Source organism: Anomalospiza imberbis, chromosome 6, assembly GCF_031753505.1.
Source record: "Anomalospiza imberbis isolate Cuckoo-Finch-1a 21T00152 chromosome 6, ASM3175350v1, whole genome shotgun sequence".
Taxonomy (NCBI): domain Eukaryota; kingdom Metazoa; phylum Chordata; class Aves; order Passeriformes; family Viduidae; genus Anomalospiza; species Anomalospiza imberbis.
Genome location: NC_089686.1, coordinates 54895874 through 54916532, shown reverse-complemented (window position 1 = coordinate 54916532; position 20659 = coordinate 54895874). Strand labels below are relative to the sequence as shown.

At 51.4% G+C, this 20659-nt stretch overlaps 1 protein-coding gene across 11 annotated transcripts; it reads left to right on the top strand.

Moving 5' to 3' along the window:
- The first annotated feature begins 3289 nt into the window (after nt 1–3289).
- On the top strand, nt 3290–17171 carry RAB3IL1 (RAB3A interacting protein like 1). Of its 11 annotated transcripts, none has more exons than XM_068194292.1 (12): nt 3290–3897; nt 7715–7949; nt 8135–8230; nt 9667–9744; nt 10323–10538; nt 11387–11515; nt 12255–12383; nt 12471–12583; nt 12885–12908; nt 14192–14291; nt 14875–14941; nt 15293–17171. In XM_068194292.1, the coding sequence occupies exons 1-12, from the start codon at nt 3755–3757 to the stop codon at nt 15373–15375; spliced, it is 1413 nt and encodes a 470-aa protein (XP_068050393.1). In that variant the 5' UTR covers nt 3290–3754; the 3' UTR covers nt 15376–17171. The 11 variants fall into 11 exon arrangements, with proteins under 11 accessions (XP_068050393.1, XP_068050392.1, XP_068050394.1 ...); XM_068194286.1 differs by lacking the exon at nt 3290–3897 and adding an exon at nt 3975–4633; XM_068194297.1 differs by lacking the exon at nt 3290–3897 and adding an exon at nt 4724–5114.
- Nucleotides 17172–20659: the final 3488 nt, after the last annotated feature.

Genomic DNA, 20659 nt, shown 5'->3' with positions numbered 1-20659 from the left:
GGGATGTCACTGGGCCGCTGGCACATTCCATTTGTGGCTGAGGTCCGTGGTGGGAGGTAGCTCCCTGGCACACCGGAGTCAAGATGGGCAGGAAGACCCCACCCAGGGAGCTGCTGCCTGCCACTGCCTGCAACCCCTGCTAATCCCTCTGGACTAACCAACACACTTGGAAGTCGACTGACCTGGAATTCAGTTGTGGGACCCCACAGCAAGCAAGACTCTGGGACATCAGGTGCATCACCCACCACAAACAGACCCTAGCAGGTATTGCGAAGATGGACAACGAGCAGACAGGGCAGAGGGATAGAGCCAGAGGAGGTCACAGATAGGCAGGAAGATGGATCTCTGCAGGAAAGAGTGATTCTCCTGCTGCTGTTAGGAGGACCAAATACTCACAGTCATGGGCTCCTGAGCCGTGCTGGAGGCTGGGGAGGTTTGGTCCTGCACGTGTCCCTGCTGGGTCCTTTGTGGCCCGGGCCACCACCCGCATCCTCGTGTCCCCTTGGCTCATGGGGGGATTGGACCTGCCCCACACGGTGTGCTAAGGAGCCCAAGACCCACTTGGGAGCCGCAGCCGGTCACTTGATGCCGTAATCCCTCCTCATTACAAAAGAGACTCTGTTGTCTTTTGCCCTGTTCCCTCCTAATCTTCTGAGTAAGCTGTGTGTGTTTATAGAGGCTGCCGGAGGAGGGGGAGGCAGGGCTGGCTTCTGCTGCTGCTAACTCCTGGCACAGCCATGGTGGCTGCCAGAAGAGAGGCATTTTTCCTCTAATTCTTTCCTGTTTGGTCCCTCTCTCTGTGTCACAATCTTACAGGAACCCCAGGAGATTATGCAGGGCTGGAATTTTCCACCAAGACTGTAAAACACGGCGTGCTTGGGGGCTGCCCTCTCTTCCCCTAGGTCAGTGAAACACCTGGTCCATGCTCTGCCTGGCTCTCACAGCATGCTTCCCTGTCATCCCTCACTGTCCCTGGATGAGTTTGCCACCTCTTCTGGCTGTGGTTTGGATGCTGAGGATTTCCACTCTGCCACTGGTTCTCTGAGACTCTTTCCATGTGTTCGCTTCCTTTTGCTCTTGCTTTTCCAGCAGTGCTTGGAGAGCTGTCACTGTGCCTCCTTGCATGACATCCTGGGAAACATTGGTCCTTGCCTTGCCCTCAAACTTCCACCAAGCCAGGGAACTCCTTCCCTCTGTTTTCCCAGGGTCCTTAGTACCATTTCTGCTCCTTCCTAATTGTGACCATGCTTCCTTTCCACCACCTTCTCAATGCTTCTGGTCAGGTCTTAAGGACATTCCCCTTCCATGAGGCTCTGAATCAAAATCTTTTCTTAATGAACTGGTCTTCCATTGTTTAGGCAGCCATGGGATGCTGTGGAGGGGGAGCACAGGTTTGATCCTTGCAGGTAAGAGCAGCTGGAGACCCAGGCTCCTGTAATAACCAGCTATCTCCGGTGCTTTGTCTTTGACCCTTACTTAACCTAAGCAGTTGAGATCAGTTTGTCCCAGCTGTAGTTTTCTCTTTCCTGTGGCTGATCCTTGACAAGAGGAGTGGGTTGTTTCACTGCTCCTCTGGAGCAGGTGCTGCCTGGCATCTGCCTGATGTGGGATTTCTGGTGCAGTCCTGGGAATTGCTGCCAGTGGCAGGGATAGCATAGTTTAAAATGTGGGATCAGTGCTCTGTGAAGGGACATGAGAGCAACAGGAACCGTCTCTGAAGGGAATGTAGTCCACTTCCAGGGCTGGAATTGCTGAACAGGCAGGCTGAGATAGATCTTGAGGGTCTTAGTGCCTGAACCCTCATCCCCACACACAGCAGGGAGACCAAAATGCTTCAGGTGAGGCATTTGCTGCAGCTGTTGGGAGCAGTTTGGCTGTTCCTGGGGACGTGGAAAAACAAACCCCTGAGTGTCCTGCTATTTGTGGAGGGATGTGCTGGCATCTGGGGGCCTCTGCTGCCCTCCTCTGAGAGCAGCTCTGCTGGCAGCTTATGTGCTCCACAGCTGCCCTTGGGACAGCAGGAAATATGTGTGGAATTTAATATTAAAGTAAATAACTGAGGGGCTACCAGCGTGGCAGAGCTGCTTGGATCTCTTTCCACATCTCCTGTGGCCTCAGACCCTGAGGAGAAGGATGGTCTGAAAGCCTGCCTTGCTCAGCAGAGCAGGAAGCAAAGAGCTGCTGACATACATCCTCAGCCTCAGAGCCCTGGAATCATCCTCATTTTCTCCATGCTAGAGATGTAGAGATTGAATTGCTGTCCTGGGAGTTGAATCCCTGTTTTGGGAATGCCAAAGGGCTACTCTCAAGGCTGAGTTAGCAGCAGCTGGCTGGGAAATGCACAGTGCCTTCCTTGCTCTCTTCCAGAGAACAGTAAGTGTTTTTAGGGACAGTGGGTCCCAAAGCTTGGTGAAATCCCTTTCCCTTCTCCAGTTTCAGTGCTGGGATAGACACAAAGGCAGCTGACATCAGAGGTGTCTCTCCAAGCTACATTCTTCCTTGAAATCTAATGTAATTTTAAAAAATTGAACTGGAAGTGTCTGGGGAGATGCTGTTTTTCATGGACAGGATTTACTCAGAGGTTTGAGCTGGCCAGAGATGTTTGAAGAGGATGCAGTGACCCTGCAGTGCTTTTGTGAGGACCCCCAGGCTTGTTCCCCTTATGCTGCAGAATTCTTCACTAATTCTTGCTGCCCTGGGAGCTGGGGGTGCCTGTCCTTGTGCCAAGCTCCATCTGACCCTTTGCATTTGGCTTTTAGGGGCTTGGATGGTGACAAATCTCTCACTTTGCCTCTGATGTTGCACAGTTCAATGCATACAGCATGAAAATGAGGGAAGGGTCCTTAGTGAAGTTCCTCTTCTCTTGCCTTAGGAATTGTGGTGGGGATTAGGTGCCAAAGTGAGGATCAAACGTGCTGGTGCTGGAAATCAGAGACCCCAGAGAAGCCTTGCTGCAGCCCTTGCAGCCAGCTGAGCAAACATGTAGCACAGCCAGGGAGCCAGCCAGGAGGGGCTGGATGGAGCCTGGAGTTTCAGGCCATTTGTTCTCCTTTCCATGGCAATACCATCCAGTTTGAGTTTGCTGGGTAAGGGGTGTCAGCAAGTCAGATTCTGCTTTCCAAATTCGAAGATAATGCCTGTTCCTTCTCTTCCCAGCCTCTGTCTGGCTTTTTCTTTTTCTTCTCCCTCTTTCTTTCGCCATAATTTCCCTTCCTTTTATTTCTCCTTTCTCCCTTTTCCTTTCCTTTCCTGCTTCTCTTCTGGGAAGAAGAGGAGAGCACATGCCACTCTCCCCCTTATGACAAGTTACTTTCTCAAGTGGCTGGGATTCAGCACATCCCTCTCAAAGCTTCCTGTCAGCACTATCAGTTCTCATCCTTCCTGCCTTTGTTGGCTCCTGGAAGCACTTCTTCCTTTCTAATCTGAGGACCCTCGGTTGCTGATGGCCAAGCCTTGGTAGTTAATAATTACAAAGACTAATTACATCTGGTGCTGCTTTGCAGAGCTGAAGATCTTTCCCCTCCTCCCAAAAGTTCCCTGAAGATAGCAAAGGTTGCAGCCAGAGACACAAACATCCCGGACACTCTGTTCTCAGACTTCAGAGCGTGGGCTTGGCCTGTGCTGTCCCTGTGGATCTCAGCCATGAGGTAGGGCAGGGCTGGAGGTGACACGGACAGCCAGGAGATGCTGGGACAGAGAATTGCTCCCTGTGTGGTATCCAGAGCAAAATCCTGCAGTAGACACCAGGATCACCATGTCTGACTCTCCTGCCTCTGGTGTTGGGTCTGTCCCAGAGGCAGAGAATGGAAAAGCTGAGAGCAGGGAGGGAGCCGTTGCTGTGTGTGAAGGCTCCAAAGGAGTACGGCTGCCTGGAGGGAAGCCCAGGGCAATGGCAAGGTAGGATGGGATGAGAAATGTTCTCTGAGGGGAGGAGCAGTTTTTGGTTCAAAATTCCAGTGCAGTCAATCCACAGGTGGCAATGGGATCCGCTGTGGGACAGGGGTGACAGCAGGAGTGGTTTGCCTGTTAGGTTCTAAGCCCAGTGCTCCCCTTGAAGTATAAAAACCCTGAACAATCAGCAGCCGATTTCCCCCCAGCCAGATTTACCCCATCCTTCCACCTTCCTGCGTTTTCATCCCGGGTTTCCCCTCTGAATTGGCTTTGTGTGGCACCGTTTTGGTAGCGGGGGGCTACGGGGAAGCAGAGATACACCTGCAGCCCATGGAGGAGCCCACGCTGGAGCAGAGGCGTGCCCGAAGGAGGCTGTGGCCCCACAGGGCGCCGGTGCTGGAGCAGGGTCCTGGCAGGACATGTGGAGAGAGGAGCCCACGCTGGAGCTGCCTAATCCTGAAGGGCTGACCCTGTGGAAGGGACCGACGCTGGGGCAGTGCATGAAGAGCTCCTTGGAGAAGGAGGACTTCTCCCGTGGGAGGAACCCCACGCTGGAGCAGGGACGGAGTGTGAGGCATCCTCCTCTTGGGGAAAAAAGAGCAGCAGAGACAGCAGCCCCCATTCCCCATCTCGCTGTCGGGAAGGAGGCGGAGGGAGCCAGGAGCAATTCCGAGCCGGGGACGATCAGCAGAGCGGAGGGACGGTTGTGGGACATTTGCTTGCGCCTCCTCACTGCCCCGCGGTGAGCTGATGGCTGACAAACCCCGCTGTCTCCCAGCTCAGCCCGTCCCCTCCCGGCCGTGCCGCTGTCCGCAGTGACCCCTCGGGCCCCTGCTCAGGGCGCAGCCGCGCCGGCGTCACGTGGGCGGCGGGGCCGCGGCTGCTGGGGATCGGCTCCGGAGCCTCCGCAGCCGGTCCCGCTCTGGCTCCTCCGGGCACGGGTCCGCCGGAGCCTCCGCTCCTGATCCCTCCTGGCTCGGCTGCGGCTCCTCCGGGCACGGACCCGGCGGCGGCTCCGGTTCGGGTCTCTTCGGGCACGACTCCTGCTCCGACTCCTCCGGGCACGGCTCCCGCTCCGGCTGCGGCTTCTCCGGGCGCGTCTCCGCTTCTCGCTCCGGCTTCTCCCCCGGGCTCCCGCTCCCGGTGCGGCTGCCCCGGCCATGGGGGCTGTGGCGCCTCCGCCGTGAGCAGCATCAGCAGCGGGACCCAGCGATGTTGCGGGGGTAGGTGCGGGTCTGGACGGGCAAGGAGTGGCGGCCGTGTGCCGGGGCTCTGTCTCTCCCTAGAATCCTGGAATGGTTTGTGTTGGAAGGGGTTTTAAGGTTCATCTTCTCCTGCCACGGGCAGGGACACCTTCCACTAGACCGGGTTGCTCCAAGCCTTGTCCAACCTGGCGTGGACACTTGCAGGGATGGGGCAGCCACGACTTCTCTGGGAAATCCATTCCATCACCCTCACAGGGAAGAAGTTGTGTGGAAGCCAAGTAAGGAGATGGAATACAGAGGCAGCAGCATCCCCAGACACAGGACTTGACATTTTATTGCTGAGGCAAAGACGAGAAACACCAGTGTGTGTTTTGCTATAATATAATATAATAACATTAAAATATAATAAACCACTGCCAGATGCTTTGCCAAATATTTGAGGGATGCTGCTGAGCATACATGGGATGATGAGCCACTCTGGAGTGATGCTGGTCCATGCTGGTGCAGGTCAGGCTTCCATCCCCGTGGGGATGGAAAAGTCAGGCCCTGCTCCCAAGCCTGGGGGTAAGAGTTTAACCTGGAGGGAGCTGGCGGCTGCTTGCACGGGAAACAACCCTGTCAGATCAGTGCTGCAGGAAGCATGTGGGGCCCACTGGAAAAAGTGCAGATCCTGCACATTTTTTTGCTTTTTCTACAGAAACCAACTTTAGAAGGTTGTGGAGTGCTGGGGATTTTTTTTTTTTTTTTTTTTTTTTGCCTTTCTTGTGTCGGTGCATGACTCTTAGGGTATGATCCATTTTTCCTGGAAAGACAGCTACCAGTCAGCAAGAGGGGGAATGTTTCTGGTGGTCCTTTGGTCTCTGGGATTGGATTTCAGAGCCCCACCTGGACACTGAGCAGAATCCAGCATAGCCAAGCATTCCATAGGGATTCTGTTTGCACGGTGTGGAGAAAGAATGAGCTATTCCATCGTAGGTGATTTTCCAGGATATGTTTTTGGCATTGTAGAGTATGGGTGGGACTGTTTAATTCCTCCATATCCTCCAGTTTTCTTCTGTAGTGTGTGGAAATACGCTGAAATATCTGTCTCCTGAGGCAACTTTCAGCTGAGAATTAAAGAGTCATAAGGGAACAACATTTTTTTTCCTTCCTGTGGGTTAGATTAAGTGTGTTTCTATCAATAGACTGGTAAGATGTCCCCTGTCCTTGCTGTTTCTTTTATTTATCATTTCTGTCCTCTGTGCTCTGGTTTCCTTTCTCCTTTCTGGTATGAATACTTCCCAGTGTTCAGAGAGTTCTCTATGTGTGCTTTTCCACATCCTTTCCTATGATACCTGAGCTGATTTAGCTGGGAGCTGCTGCTTCGTTCCCTCTTTGGAAGGTGGCTGTGGACAGCTTGAGGGGCACAGAAAGGGAGAAATTAGAGTGGAAAAGGTGATAGAACACTCTGGGACTGAAGAGATAAGCCCAGCCTGTGTGGAGTCAGAGCAAGGGGAAAGAGCGTGGCCTGGCTGGAATGCAGGAGAGGAAAACACAGAGATGGGGCAAAGGGATGGGGAAAACGTGAGCCTGAGCAAAAAGAGGTGATGGCTGCTCTGCAGGAGGAGGTGGTGGGTGAGGAGCACGAAGAGCTAGGAGTGTGGGAGGAGGTGCACGAAGAGAAGGGCACCAGAGCTCAGCCAGAGCTTGTGAGCCAGAGATAAGCAGCAGCAGGTTAATCTGTAGGGCAGTGTCTGTGTCTGGGCAGAAAACTTCCACATGGGGAAGGCTTGGACACTGCCCCTGCCTTCAAATGGAGGGAGATTCCATGGAGAGAGTTCAGCGAGGAAGAGGAGAAATGCAAACACCACAGTGACAGCTGTACCCTGCATGCAGGCACTCAAGTGATGCTTTCCATTCCTAAAACTTCCCCAGCATCTGTGGTAATTTGGAAGTTGACAGAGCCCTACTGAGCAGTGAGGTGCAGTGTCCTGGGTGACTCCTCTGGTTTCTTCTTTCTAGGACATCTCTGCTTGCTGGCCACTGAAACTAAAAAATAGGGATTCAACTCAGCTTGGGGAAAATACACTGGTTTAGAGAGCTCTGTGGGGGATTTTGGTGGGAAAATAGGTTAAAAATTGGTTAAAAAATAGATCTTTTCCCTCGGAAGCAGGATCAGGGGGTAGAGGAAGGCTGGGTTGGCAGCACAGAGGATTGGGTCTTTATATTAAGAGTAAGAAAGCTGTATTCCTTATTCTTTTTTTTTTTTTTTTTTTTTTTTTTGCTACTTCAGTAGGGAAGTCTAACCTTAGGTCTGCTGGGTGTATTCTGGAATCCTAAAAATCTATCTGCAGGGTGTTTCTCTTAGACAGCAGGTGAGAATGGGATCCCTGGAGGAGCTGTCCTTAGTTTTCATGGTTATGCTGAGTTAATAAGGACACCCTGCCAAAAGGGTAAAGCACTTCCATAGGGATGCAGGGCAAAGGAACTGGTGCAGCTGTTGCTGCCCAAATTCTTCCCCATAACCCTCCCTGCCTCATTCCCACTGCCCGTGCCTGGGGCTGGATGTGTTGTGAGTGTTGGAGGAAGGCTCTGGATCATCCCCATGCTCATTTTCCCTGTCCTGTTAACCCCCCCAGCCAGGTCAGTTTTGAGGAAGAAAGCCAGAATCCACCCGCTGTGGGACACTGGAAGCCCCTGATGCCATCCAAAGGTGACAAAGAGGAGCCAGAGAGTGGATGCCAGGATGCTGGGGGTGTGCATGAGCCCCAGTCCACGGAGCAGCTCAACGTGTCCCGGCTGCGCAGCTCCTCGGTGGAGATCCGGGAAAAGGGCTCAGAGTTCCTGAGAGATGAGCTGCACAAAGCACAGAAGGTGAGCCCTGGGGTTTTGGGGAACTCCTGGGGAGGGTGGCACAGGTTGGAGCAGAGGGGGCTTTCCTAGAGGTGGTGACAGGAATCTTGGGTCAGGGATCAGGTGCTGGGGTGGAGAGGAAGGGCTGTGATTGACAGGCTAGGGCAGGGCATCAGCATTCCTGTTCCTCTCCATTTCCTTCACAGGAGCTGAAGCTCAAGGACAAAGAATGTGAGAGATTGTCAAAAGTCAGGGAACAGCTGGAACAGGAACTGGAGGAGTTAACAGCCAGCCTGTTTGAGGTACCACCCTCTTCCTTTTCCCATCATTTCTTAAGCTAAGCTCCTTACATCCAGCTCCTTTAAGACAGGCTTTCTCTGGACTTCCAGGCATCTCCTCCCACAATTTCCTCCTATCCCCTATTGTTTTTTCCCACTTAGAGAAGCAGAGCTGGCCAGTGCTGCAGGTGGAGCCTTTACCTGGAAGCCTTTACCTTCCCCTTCTAGGAACTGTGGAGTAGCATAAAGAGCACAGTAGTTATGGTTCCAGAATGTGGGAATGCCTGGAGCTGGAGCCGAGCACAGCTCCCTATCCCTCTCCATTCCTGCTCTGCAGTCTGGGCAGCTGCTCTGCAATAGCGATGGTTCCCTGGCTCATCCCAGCCATTGCTGGGGGTGGGGACATGCTGGATGTCCTCATTCACTCTGCTCCAGTGAGTGTCCAGAAGGTCTTTTGGTTGTTGGTTTGGTTTTGTTCTGGTGGTTTTTTGTTGTAATGTGATTCTTGCCAAGCTGTATACTGGCAAAATCCTATTCACCAGAAGCTCTAATGTCTGGATCTGACTGGATAATGAGGAAAGCCAGAGCCCATCTGTACCTTTGAAACGTAGGGCTGTGAGAGCCAAGGGAGCACCCCCTCCTAAAATTTTGTCTGCCTGAGCACAGGGTGATCTTGGAGATCATGTAGCCAAGGGCTGTCCCCTTCCTTTGCTGGTCTTGGCCAGATGCTGTTTCCAGACTGCAGGGAGGCCCCAGCTGGGCTGTATCCTGCTCCTCTCTTCCTGTGGGAGAAGCTTCTAAGCCAGTTTCCACCATTTGGCCCCCACCTGAGCTCCAGCTCCTCCTGTGTCACAGCCGTGCCTGAGGCAGTGGGGACCAGCTGCTCTGAAAGGGAAGCAGGAGCAAAGTGCAATAACAAGGCAGGCAGGAGCAGTGTCCTCACCAAGACATGGAGTGGTGAGTGTGGATCAGGATCAGAGCCAGAGGCAGCAGTCAGGGTCAGGAACCAGTGCAGGGATCACCCAGCAAGGCTGCAGTGACTGCGGGAACCAGGCTGAGGTGAGGCTGGAGTCACAGCTGTTGGAATAGGGGCAGGCACAGCTGTGGTATGGAACAGGTGGGTTCTAATGTTAAAGCAATTCCCAAGGGCAAGGAAAGGCAGGTCCTTGCTTCTGGCATTCTTCTCAGCAGCCCCTATCAGTGAGAGATGACCTTGGCCAACCAAACTCCTTAAGTTAGCCAGCTACACTCCTGGAAAGGGGATGTACTCCAGGCTCTGGCACTGGGAGCCTTCTATGGGAAATTCTGAGGGAAGTCTCTGCTGATGGAACAAAGCCCCTAGATGTGGCAGGGATGTCTGTCTCCTTGCCTGGAACATGTGATGTGGCAGGTCTGGGACCTGCCTTGTTGGCTGTGTGAGCTGGGGTGCAGCAGATGGATTAAAACACTCTCTGGTGCAGGAAGCCCACAAGATGGTGAGAGAAGCCAACACCAAACAGGCTGCGGCAGAGAAACAGCTCAGGGAGGCCCGGGGCAAGGTGAGTGCGTGACTCTGTGACTTCATTTTTGGGTTTGGTGTGGTGGCACCTCTGCCCAGCCTGGCCACAGGCTGTTTGCTGGGTGAGCAGAGTGAAGTGCAGCTTCATCTCTCTGAGATGCTGTGGTCCCTTTCCAGCAGACACTTGAGTGAGAGGAGAAAGCCCTCACAGACATACTTGCATTGCAGTCTGCTGCTGATCCAGCTCTCACTAAGGAAATGGATCCACAGAGAAATAATAAGTTTAGTTGTCACAGCTCTGGGATGGAAGGATAGAGCAGGAATCTGGAGAGCTGGAATTTTCTGACATGGCTGCACCACAGGGCTGCTCAAATGGCTCCATCTAGAGGAGAGATAAATTTATCTGGAGTTATTAGTTCTGAAAAGAGCCTGGGAAGAAAGAGGTAGACTCCCAAACAGCTGCTGTTTAAAATTCTGGATGATGGTGGCACATCTGAAGGCTGGGGAGAGGCTTTGTGGCTGGACTTGTAGCTGCTTCCCTGTGGTTTCAGTGTCTGATGGGGTGCAGCAAACTGCAGCCCAGCAGGTGCCGAGGGTGACTCTTGCTTGTGTCCCCAGATTGACATGCTGCAGGCAGAGGTGACAGCCCTGAAGACACTGGTGATCACATCCACGCCGTCCTCCCCGAACCGGGAGCTGCACCCTCAGCTGCAGAGCCCTTCCAAAGCTGGCTTCAGGAAGGGCCACGGGCGGAACAAGAGCACCAGCAGTGCCGTGGTGTCAGCTGCCAGCCAGAATGTGGCTCCAGAGCCCATCAGCCGCGAGTGCAGAGAGGTGCGTCAGGGACATCGGCTGCATCGGCCTCGGAGCCGCTGCTCCAGCTCAGGCTTCCCACAGAGCTCTGTGGTCTCTCTCAGCAGCTGTTTGTACCCTGTTCCCTAAATTTGTGCTGAGACAGGCGCTGGAGGGCTTCCTTTTGGGGAGGTTTCCTCTTTGTTGGGACAGGAAGCAGTCGAGGGATCACTGAGGGGCAGATCAAGGGGGTGCCAGTGCCGTGAGTGGATATCGAGAGCTGCTGAGCAGAAGCCAGTTCTGCTAGCCAGATGTGGACACAGCTGTCCTGGGAAGAAAATAGGAGGCACTTGGTCAGGAAAAGTGAAACTGAAGAAGAATGTGCTGCAGGAATATGTCTCACTAGTGATTTTTTGGGAACTGTGGTCTGTGTCGTGAAGAATTGTTGAGGGAACACAAAGGCTTGTTAAAGATTTGCATCTGTTATTTCTTCCTGGAGGCAACTTCCACAGGTTGCAGATCTCCTGGGGTTTCAAATCTCAGGGCTCAGCCTCCAGAGTGCCCAATGTTATATATCAAGGATGGGATGTTTTTTTGTCCCTCAGAATCTGTATGTGAGAGGTGATAAAAAGGAACCTGGCATTCAGAGCATTGGTGCTCTATGGGAAAGATCTTAAATTGGGCCTAAAAATGGTAATTTCTGTTCCATTTTTGCACCTCAAGCCGAAGTCTAAAGATGTGGCTTGTGGCCCTCTGGTGCATTGAGGGCCATGCTCAGTTGCTGCAGGGGAGGACTTGAGCCTTTCTCTGTATCATATTTTTTAACTCCCTCTTTGCCTGTCTCTCTAAACCTCTTCCTTCACTGTCTGTCTCTCCCTCTGCCCTCCAAGTCTGGTTTCCCTGCTCTCCTCTCCCTGCTCCTTTGCATCCTCCCTGGGAAGGCTATCCACATCACCTATGAGCCAGGCTGGCAGGCCTTGGGAGCAGATGCTTCCTCCTTCTCCTCTTCCTCACGGCAGGTAACCAACCTTTGGGAATGGGTGGGACCCACCTGCCTCTCACACTTCCAGCCTTTCAGTTCCAGCTTCCTTTTATGCTAATCTCCATTTTTTTTTCATTTTGTTTTTCTCCATTTTTTTCCATCTTGTGGCTCTGAAGCTGTTGCTGGTCCCAGGTGAGCAGACTCCATGGCACAGAGGGGATGTGCTGGAATCTGGACTTTTCCAGCTGTGTTCACTTATGTTCTTTGTGTTGCTCAGCTTAGGTTGTTTTTTTTTTTTGTTGTTTTTTTTCCTTTCAGAAGCTTTTGTTGGGCTTGTAGGAGCTGCTCTGTCAGTCAGGTTGGTGCTTTGCCCAGTGTTCCATCTGGGATTTAAATGCCAGATCCCACAGAATCTCCTCTTGCCCCTCATCATTCCTGCCAGGGTTGAGCATGCACTTTGTCTATTCAGTGCTTGTGTGGTGGCTTTCCTGCAGCCACAGGAAGGAGGAAAGACCACCTGGAGGAAGATGGGATAGAGAGGTGCCTGCAGGCTTCTGGCACACACAGCCCAGGGTGGCTGTGTCACTCTGGCACAGAACTGCTGCTGGGGGGGGACACGAGAGATCCTTGGAGTCAGGCAGCTTCCCTCAGATACTTCTGTGATGTCTGAGCCTCTCCAGCTGCCAGAGCAGATGTTTCATGGGTTTCCTGCATAGTGTCAGGTACTTTGTGACACGGTATTCCTCTCTCTTCCTGCTCTGGGACACTCGCTGCAGATCGACTCCATTTTATTTGCTGAGTTCCAGGCCTGGAAGGAATCTCCAACTTTGGACAAATCCTGCTCCTTCCTGGACAGAATTTACCGAGAAGATGTAGGACCTTGTCTGGACTTCACCAAGCAGGAGGTGAGTGCTGGAGAAGCAGGAGCAGCTGGCAGCTCTGGAGTGTTACCTTCCTGGAATTCATTCCTGCTCTCCCTTGTTTTGCTGCAGCTGTCGGAGCTGGTGCGAGTGGCCGTGGAGCAGAACACCCTCACCATCGAGCCAGTGGCTTCCCACACTGTCCCTGTGGGGAAGGTGGCAGCAGAGGAGTGTGGTGGCCCCAAGTAAGGACCGTGTCTCCCTGCCTTGTCCCCTCCTTGCTGCTGGTTTGTCCCCTGTCATGGGGTGGTGTGACAGGCAGCTTGGGGCTACCTCCCATTAGCAGGAGTGATGTGATATTCCAAACAAAGAGGAAGGATTTTATTCACATATTAAATTTAAGTCCTTTCTTACCTTCTGAGGTGTCCCTGTGACAGAAGGGACATGCAGGTTTCCTACCACTTTCCTGCAAATTATTCCCCAAACAACCCATCCTGTGTTTATCAGTTTCCTTTTGGTTTTTTAATTTTTTTTTTGTCTTCACAGTGGCTTCCGGTCACAAATCCTAACGTAAGTGAAATATTTATTATTCAGCCAGTGATCAAAGGTCTCTGGAGCATTAACAAGTCACTAACTCAGTGCTATGTGGCAGCTTGGAGGCTTTTGCTGAGCTGACCTAACTCTTTAACTCTGTCTAAATTCCTCCCGGGCAGGATGGGAAGGAGCCCATCGGCAATAAATGACCCAAAAGGAATTTGTTCCCTTTTTTCTCAGAAGCAAAACACTGATTTTTATGGCAATTTTTGTTTGGTTGGTTGCGTTAGCTGTGGTTTTACACCAAATGGTACCGATCAAGCAAGAGTCACTCTTTTCCAGGGTGTTGCAATGCTCAAATATGTGGGTCCTTACAGGTATCTTGTTTACAAAGTTTTTGGTCATCCTGCACCTCCTGGGAATTCAGTCTTCTTAGGTTGTGTTAATATTTAGTAAATGATTACTTCTCCTTGCATCTGGACACTTAGAACCCGTGCTTCCACTCTTGGCTAATGTTTGCCTTGAGAGCAGTGGAAAACAAGCCCAGGGACAAGCTCAGGAGCTCTCCGAAACATCTGCTCCCCTCTGCTGTCACCTCCTGTGGCTCCCCAGAGAAGGTTTTTTGCAGTTTGGGAGTAATGTTCCTCTTCCTACTGAGTCCCTGAGGAACATGGTGATAACTGTGCACTAGAAAATGCTGCTTTATTGCTTTAAGTGGTGATGGGAATCATCTGCCTTGGAAATAGCAGGAGAAAAGGGAAGAAAAAAAAGGACTGCTTCACCCCTTGCTGATGATTGTATGGAAAAGGCTGTTTTCACCCTCTGAAATCTCAAAATTGGGGAGCCAAGCTCCTTTCCTGTCTGCCCAAGGAGAGGTTGGCTTGTTTTGAGTTCTTGGTATGTGCAAATCCTGCTCAAATGCTGGCTTTACCTGTTCTGAGGCCAGCTTTGGTGCCCAGCCAGCATGTTTGCATCTCACCAGGAAAGCTGATACACCTGAGCCTGCCCTGGAATGTGGAGGACATGTGCAGAGACCAGGGGACATTGAGGCTCTGCTCCAGCCTTGCCTCTTTCATATTTCCTGTGGTTTCCTCTGGGGCTGTCTGATGCTTTCACCTAAAGTCTCCTAAACTTGCCGTTTATGGAATATTTCCAGGAGCAAAAGAATATCAGCCAAGGGTTTTTGTTTTTTTCCATTCTTCACAGTGCCTGACCCAGGGGTGGTTTCTGATCTCTCACTTCCATCTCTCCAGGTGGCTGAATTTCTGGATCTGTGCTGTGCCACTGGGTTGCTGAAGTGTCTGTCCCTTTTCCTGCAGGAAATGTGCTCTGAGCGGCCTCCCCAGGACCTGCAAGCACCGGATCATGCTGGGGGATTCTGGGAATTACTACTACATTTCCCCTTCCTGCAGGGCCAGGGTGAGTCCTTCACCTCCTCAGGGTGCCTTGACCTTCCAAAATTATTCCATACCCTGCAGTGGATGAGTTCCTGAGGGTCAGCCCTGGTATTGAGGAAAAACTGTGGGATTTGACGTCATTCCTGTGGTTGAGGTGGCTCTTTAGTGGTGATTAGGGGGCAGATCGAGCTCTTCCTTCTGCTTTCAGATAACCTTCAGTGTGTTCGTTTGCCATGATTGCATTCAGTACAGAGCTTTCATTGTTTGGCTTTATTGTTATTATTTAATTCCCCTTTGTAAAACACAATGATTTTCTGCTCTTTGGAGGCTGTTGCTGTTCCAGTCAGATCTGTGCCTGGCTGTGGGAACAAACTGTCCTTTTTGTGGAGGGGAGGGAGAAGGTGGATCGTTTGTTAATGTTGCTCTAGGGGCTCTAGTTCAGTGGAGGATTTTAGAAGTTAATTCTTTCCTGAGCTGCATTTTTGAAGAGGTGATCCCACAAAAAGTTGGTTTTTGTGAATGGGTTTGACTCATTTTCATCACTTGCACCAAAGTAATGTTTCAAATCTTTGTTCTTTTTTTTTTTCTCCCCCTCTTTCCCTCAGATCACAGCAGTGTGCAACTTCTTCACCTACATCCGCTATATCCAGCAAGGCCTGGTGAGGCAGGATGGTAAGAGCTGGCTCCAGGGGGATGCTTTCTGTGGAGACAGCTGGGAGGAATTGGAAGGAGCTGTTTGGAGTGACAGGAGTGGGGTCGGCTGGGGGTGTCTTTGAGAAGCAGATAAATGACAAAAGAAAGGCATGAGGGGAGGAGGGGAGCATCTTTTCCTTCCTTATCACCTTCCTGGGAGCTTTGCTCAGGGGTGGAGCTGGTAAGGGATGACCTGATACCCCTGTCCTGCGTCCATCCCCTTTGGAAATGCTGGGAGCCCAGCAGAGCAGGAGCTGGTGGCCAGCTGTGCCCTCCTTACTGAATTTTTGGTGTTTTTTTCCCCTTCTCTGCCCCTGTTGTGCTTTGCAGTGGAGCTGATGTACTGGGAGGTCATGCGGCTCCGGAGGGAGATGTCTCTGGCCAAACTTGGATTTTATCCCAGTGAGATGTAAGCAGAGCCCTGAGCGTGGAGGAAACTGCTCCTGGAGGAAGGGCTTGGAGTGCAGTGCCTGTCCTGCTCCCTCCCACCTTTCCTCTGCCTGGAGCAAGGAGCAAGAGGCACAAGTTCCACCTTCAGCTGTCCCACTCCTCCAAGTGTGACTGGAATGCAGCAGCCATGCTGCCTCTGGAGCTGGGCTGGCCCTGGCTGCTCCAGGATGGCCATCCATGGACTCTGGAGTCTCCTATATGCAGTGTATATCCATTTTTAAAAAACCTTTTGTTTTTATATGCAGCCTGCTTTGGCATAACCCAAGGCCAGGCCTGTGCAGGGTGAGAATTCTGGACCTTCCTCGTGAGCCAGTCTGTCAGGACAGATGCTGGCTGTCTGTTCCACTTGTTTCTTTGGGATGGAGGGGGTGCTGTCCCCGAGGTCCTGCTGACCACAGCAGCCCTGAAAATGCCAGCAGAGCACAATAATCCTGAACAGTTTGTTTCCAAGTACTTCCTTGTTCCTTTTCAAGGAGCCTGCAAGAGAAGCTTGTTGCCAGCAGAGTCACAAAGAGGGATTTGTTCCTGTTTTTAGCTGGATGTTTGGCACTGGGTTATGCAGGCTGGGGAATGGCTGGAGCTGTGCACCTGGGGCCTCCAGCAGAAGAAAGGGAGCAGAGAATTTCCCTAACTCCCAGCAGGCTGCAGGGTTTTTGCCCTTGGACCAGGGAATCTGCTGGAGTTGTCAGAGGCAGATGCAGGACCCTGTGACAGTCCCTGGTGTGAAGTCCCCCATGATGCTCCTAAAGACAAACCTCACCCACAAACAAGTCTTGGAGCTGTTCCTGCTCTTGAGGGAACTTTGGGCAGTCCTGTTTCCACTCTTCAGGCAGAACCCATGTTCCCAGGTTGAGTTCTTTGTGTCTCCAGGAGGAGCATGCCCAGGCTAGGCAGTGCCAAAGCCCAGAGATCCTTCCCAGTGTTACATCAGACCTGGAGATGCCTGTCAACTGGGAATCACAACTTTTCCTGGGCTGCCATTCCCTGGGGAGGGAATCTGAGACCTCTGTGTGTGCACATGAGGAATAAGGCTGAGGTTCCTGCCTGCCCCAAAATGTGCTGGGAGGGAGGGATGTCACTGGAGCTGTAGGAATGCACAGGCCTGACACGTCCTGAGCCCAGACCCAGGTTTATTGAAGCCATGACAGTATTTTGTAGCTAATTTAACCATTTTTTCAGTGACTCTGGAATCAGCTCAGCCATCACCCACTCTGGGGTTTTCACTTCTGACAAGGTTGTCACCCTGTCCCTCTGCCACCCTCAGAAAGCTGGTGCCCATCCTCAGCTCCATAATTCCATCCTCTCCTGAAGGACATTACAGTAGGAACTCTATTTTCTTCCACTGAGCTGCTGGGTTTTGTCTAGGGGAGAGAGAAATAACACAGCTTTGGTTTTCCCCAGCTGTGGATTTCAGCTCAGGTGAATTCCACCCCTGCATCTCTTCCCCCATCCTTTCTATCTGTCCATGTCTTCCCGTGCCATGAGCTGCTACACTGCACAAATGTTGCAGCACTGGCAATGAGATGATCTCTCTGCCTAGGAGATGTTTTGGTTTCTGGGATATTTTTCCCCCTTGGTGTCACATTGAAAAGCACTTTGAGACAGAAGGAACTGGAGCAATGCCTTGTCTGAGGTTGTCTTGCATTTCAAAGAAAGCAGAGAACAATTTGTGAAGGAAAATGAAGTCACTCCATTTAGCAGCGGGATTGTTGCACCCTGCTCTTTCATAAAGGAAAATAAACATTTGCTATTAACCTCTTCAAGCCTGGTTGGAGTTGGAGGGTTGGGGTGCTTGGGGTGCAAGAGAAAATCCTACAGGATGGGGTTTGGGGTGCTTTTATTCATCAGAGCAGGTACCTGCTCTTCCTGAGGCAAGCTGAGGCTTCTCCTGCTCGCTTGTGTCTCCTTTAATTTGCTGACTTGAAGCACTGCACAGGAGCTGGGTAATTAGAGGATCTTCTTCCTTCCTCTTTCCTGATCAGTCTCCCCCTTCTCTCAGCAGGCAGAGGTTTTGGGTCGCTCTGGCTTCATTAACACCACTTGCTCTCCTCCCTGCTTGGTTCTGCACATTATCGTGGAAGATCTCATCCTCTCTGGGAGATGACAGCGGGAGAGCTGTGTGCAGAAAGGGATTTCATTTCATTTTCTATTAAAAAGCCACGCAAGAATATGGTTGTGCAGCAAGTCAGGCAGCCACGAGAGGGCACAGGCAGCCCAGGCAGGGACTGTCCTCCCTCCCTCATTCCCTCCCTGGGAGAATGGAGCATCTCCAGGTCCCACCCGCTCCTGACCCTCCCTGCAGCCTTTTGACAGGGAAACATTCCTGCAGCTTCCCTGTGCTGCTGGGAAAGGGAATTGGGCAGCTGGAGAGTGGAAAGGAAGGACTTGGATTTCTGTAAGGGTTAGTCAGGTGAGACACTGGGAATGCTTTCCTATGTCTGGGTCTTCCGGTGTAATGTCAGCAGGAATTGCTGTCAGAAATTTCTCTGGGACATTGGCTCCTAAGCTTCTAAGGTATGAGAAGATATCATGTCCCCTGTTCCCACCCTTTTCCACCAGAACTTTCCTGCTGGTTTTCCCCTCATAAATAAACCAGAGTTTCAGCAGAGTCTCTGGGTCCTCTGGTACCTCCTGCAATCTTCCTTGCACCTATTTGCCCCCACAAAAGGTCTGCCAGCCTGTCCTGGGCTGAAATAAAGAGCTTCAAAGGGACGGGAGTTCAAAAATCTGCTTTTATAGATGCATTTGACTTCCTTGATTTTGTTTTCATCCCTCTTTCCTTCAAGTTTGGGAGAGAAAAGGTATATTTGGATGATGGTGGAGGTAAGTGTTGTGCACAGTGAGGTGCTTTTAAGCATTTGGATATTACTATTTGAGAAACTGGGATTTAGACCAGAGGGATTTGCTTGCTCCTGGCAGTTCCCTGTGTCTGCTGGCAGTGTCCTCTCCCTGCCTGTGGAATTACTCCAGGCTTGCTCAGGGCTGTAAATCAGGCTGTCTTTGTGCAGGTCAGGCTGTCCCCACATGCCCACACACAGAGATGAATGGTTCCTGTTCCCAGGAACCAACAAATGAAAGATGTAATTTTTTTTATTATTATTTGCTCCAAGTGCAATCAAAGAAAAGAGAGAAGATAAGCAGCTGGATTCAGAAAAGTCAGAACTTTCCATGCTTTCCTGACCTTCCTGTAGGATGAATCTGTCAAAGCAGAGAGGATTCCCTGCAGAACAGGCAGCACTGGGCCAGCCATGGGGAAATTCCAGTCATTTTGGACATTCAGGGAGTGTGGCCCTGCCAGGAAAAAGATGTTCTGGCACAACTCTCAGTGTGCACGTGGCACCCACGGCTGGGGCTGGCCAGCTCTGCCAAGGCAATCCATTCCTAATAGGAACAAATCCCTGTGGTGCCACCAGTGCTGGGAGCCGAGGGGTCGGATTTGCTGTTTGTCATGTCAATATTCCCATGTTTGTGCAAGGCTCACTGGGCTGAGCTGGAAGGTTGACTTTAGCTGAGAAGGCAGACTGAGAAGGCAGCTGGACTTTGTGTTGGTTTATATAACTTCCAGAGAATGTTTCACCTCCTTTGGGAGTGGATTAGGAGGGAAAGGGAACGTGGAGAAAATGATCAGCCTAGTTGTGGGCTGGATGTGAGGGGAAGAAGGGAAAATGGCTTTGCAATGGTGTTAAGATGAAGGAGGGTAGATTTGGATGAGATGTAAGAAGAAATGCTTCCCTGCGAGGGTGAGGAGGCCCTGGCACAGGTTGCCCAGAGAGGCTGTGGCTGTCCCTGGATCCCTGGAAGTGTTCCAGGCCAGGTTGGATGGGGCTTGGAGCAGCCTGGGATAGTGGAAGGTGTCCCTGCCCATGGCAGGGGTTTGGAATGAGATGGGCTTTGAGACCCCTTCCAACCCAAACCATTCTGGGATTCTGTGATAAATCTGAGCTGCCACTGGTGTTCTGGCTCAGGAGATGAGATAGCACTGGCTGGAAGGATGGACCAGAGGGACAGCAGGGAAGGTTTAGGAAAGAAGAGGCACTCCTTAGCTTTTGTTTGGCTTAATTTTGAAATTATTCCCCTTTACATCAGCTGCACAGGAGAAGCTGAGTCACTGGCACAAATCTGGTTATTTACAAGTGACTCCAGTGATGGAAAAGCCATTTGTGCAGGAGTAGAATCCCAAAACAGCTCCCCATGGGGCTGTGCCAGAGAGGGGAGCCAGGAGAAGGAAGCTGAAGGTGGAGGTGTTCCCCAAGAAGCTTTGCAGTGGAAACCCCAGCAGTCAGTCCTGTCTGTGCTCCTGAGCTTTTAACTCTGCTAATGCTTCCAGTTTCGGCTCCCTCTCTGGTTCTGGGGCTGCAGGCTTCCCTCTGGCAGATATAGCCATGGCATTGGCTCAAGGACAGCTCCCTGCCCTTAATTCCCCTTGCTCACTGTGCTAATTCTGCTCTGTTAATCACCTTAGAGTCGATTAAAGGTGCTTCATGCCAATGGACACTTGTGTGGGTCACAGCTCAGTGACACCTTTGCTCTTTCTGCATTAGCACCTGGACAGAGGTGACTTGTCCCTTGCCTTTGGTGACCTTTCCCTTTGTCAGGCCACCTGTGCCATCTGGCAAAACCAGGAGGAAGGAGGGAAGTACCAATCCAACTTTCCATCAAACAGAGGGCAGTGATAAATAATGTCTCAGGAAACCTGGAGCAGTGTCTGATGATCCCACGGTGCTTTCAGACAAGGAAAGTTTTGCAACCACCCCAAAATCTTGGCAGCTCTGACAGATGTTAGTCCTTAATAGGAGAGGGAAACTGGATTTCAAATCTGATTAATTTCACACTGGAATGATGTGTATGTGGAGAAGACCTCGTGGGCTGTGTTTGAGTAGTGCCTGAACCAACTGAGTTGGGAAAACTCAAAAAAAAACCATTTTTCTGTTGTCAGCAGTTGGGCATCGCTACTTTCTCCTCCTCGTGCTGGTTTTAAAGGCCTGGGTTTACACATTCAAAATACACAAATGAGTTAAACCCTCTCTTTTACTGCAGCATGTGGGACTCATCCATGTGCCAGCACCACCACATCCAGAAGAGCTTCGCTGAAACCATTTACTAAATATTTCAATAGAGACTTTTAAAACTGTTCCTCTCTGTTTGGAGAGACATTGCAGAAAGGAAATTGCTTCTTAATCTCTGTCTGCTGTTTGGTGTTTGATTCATTTGTGCATCATGGGGCAGAGCAGGCTCAACATAATTTTG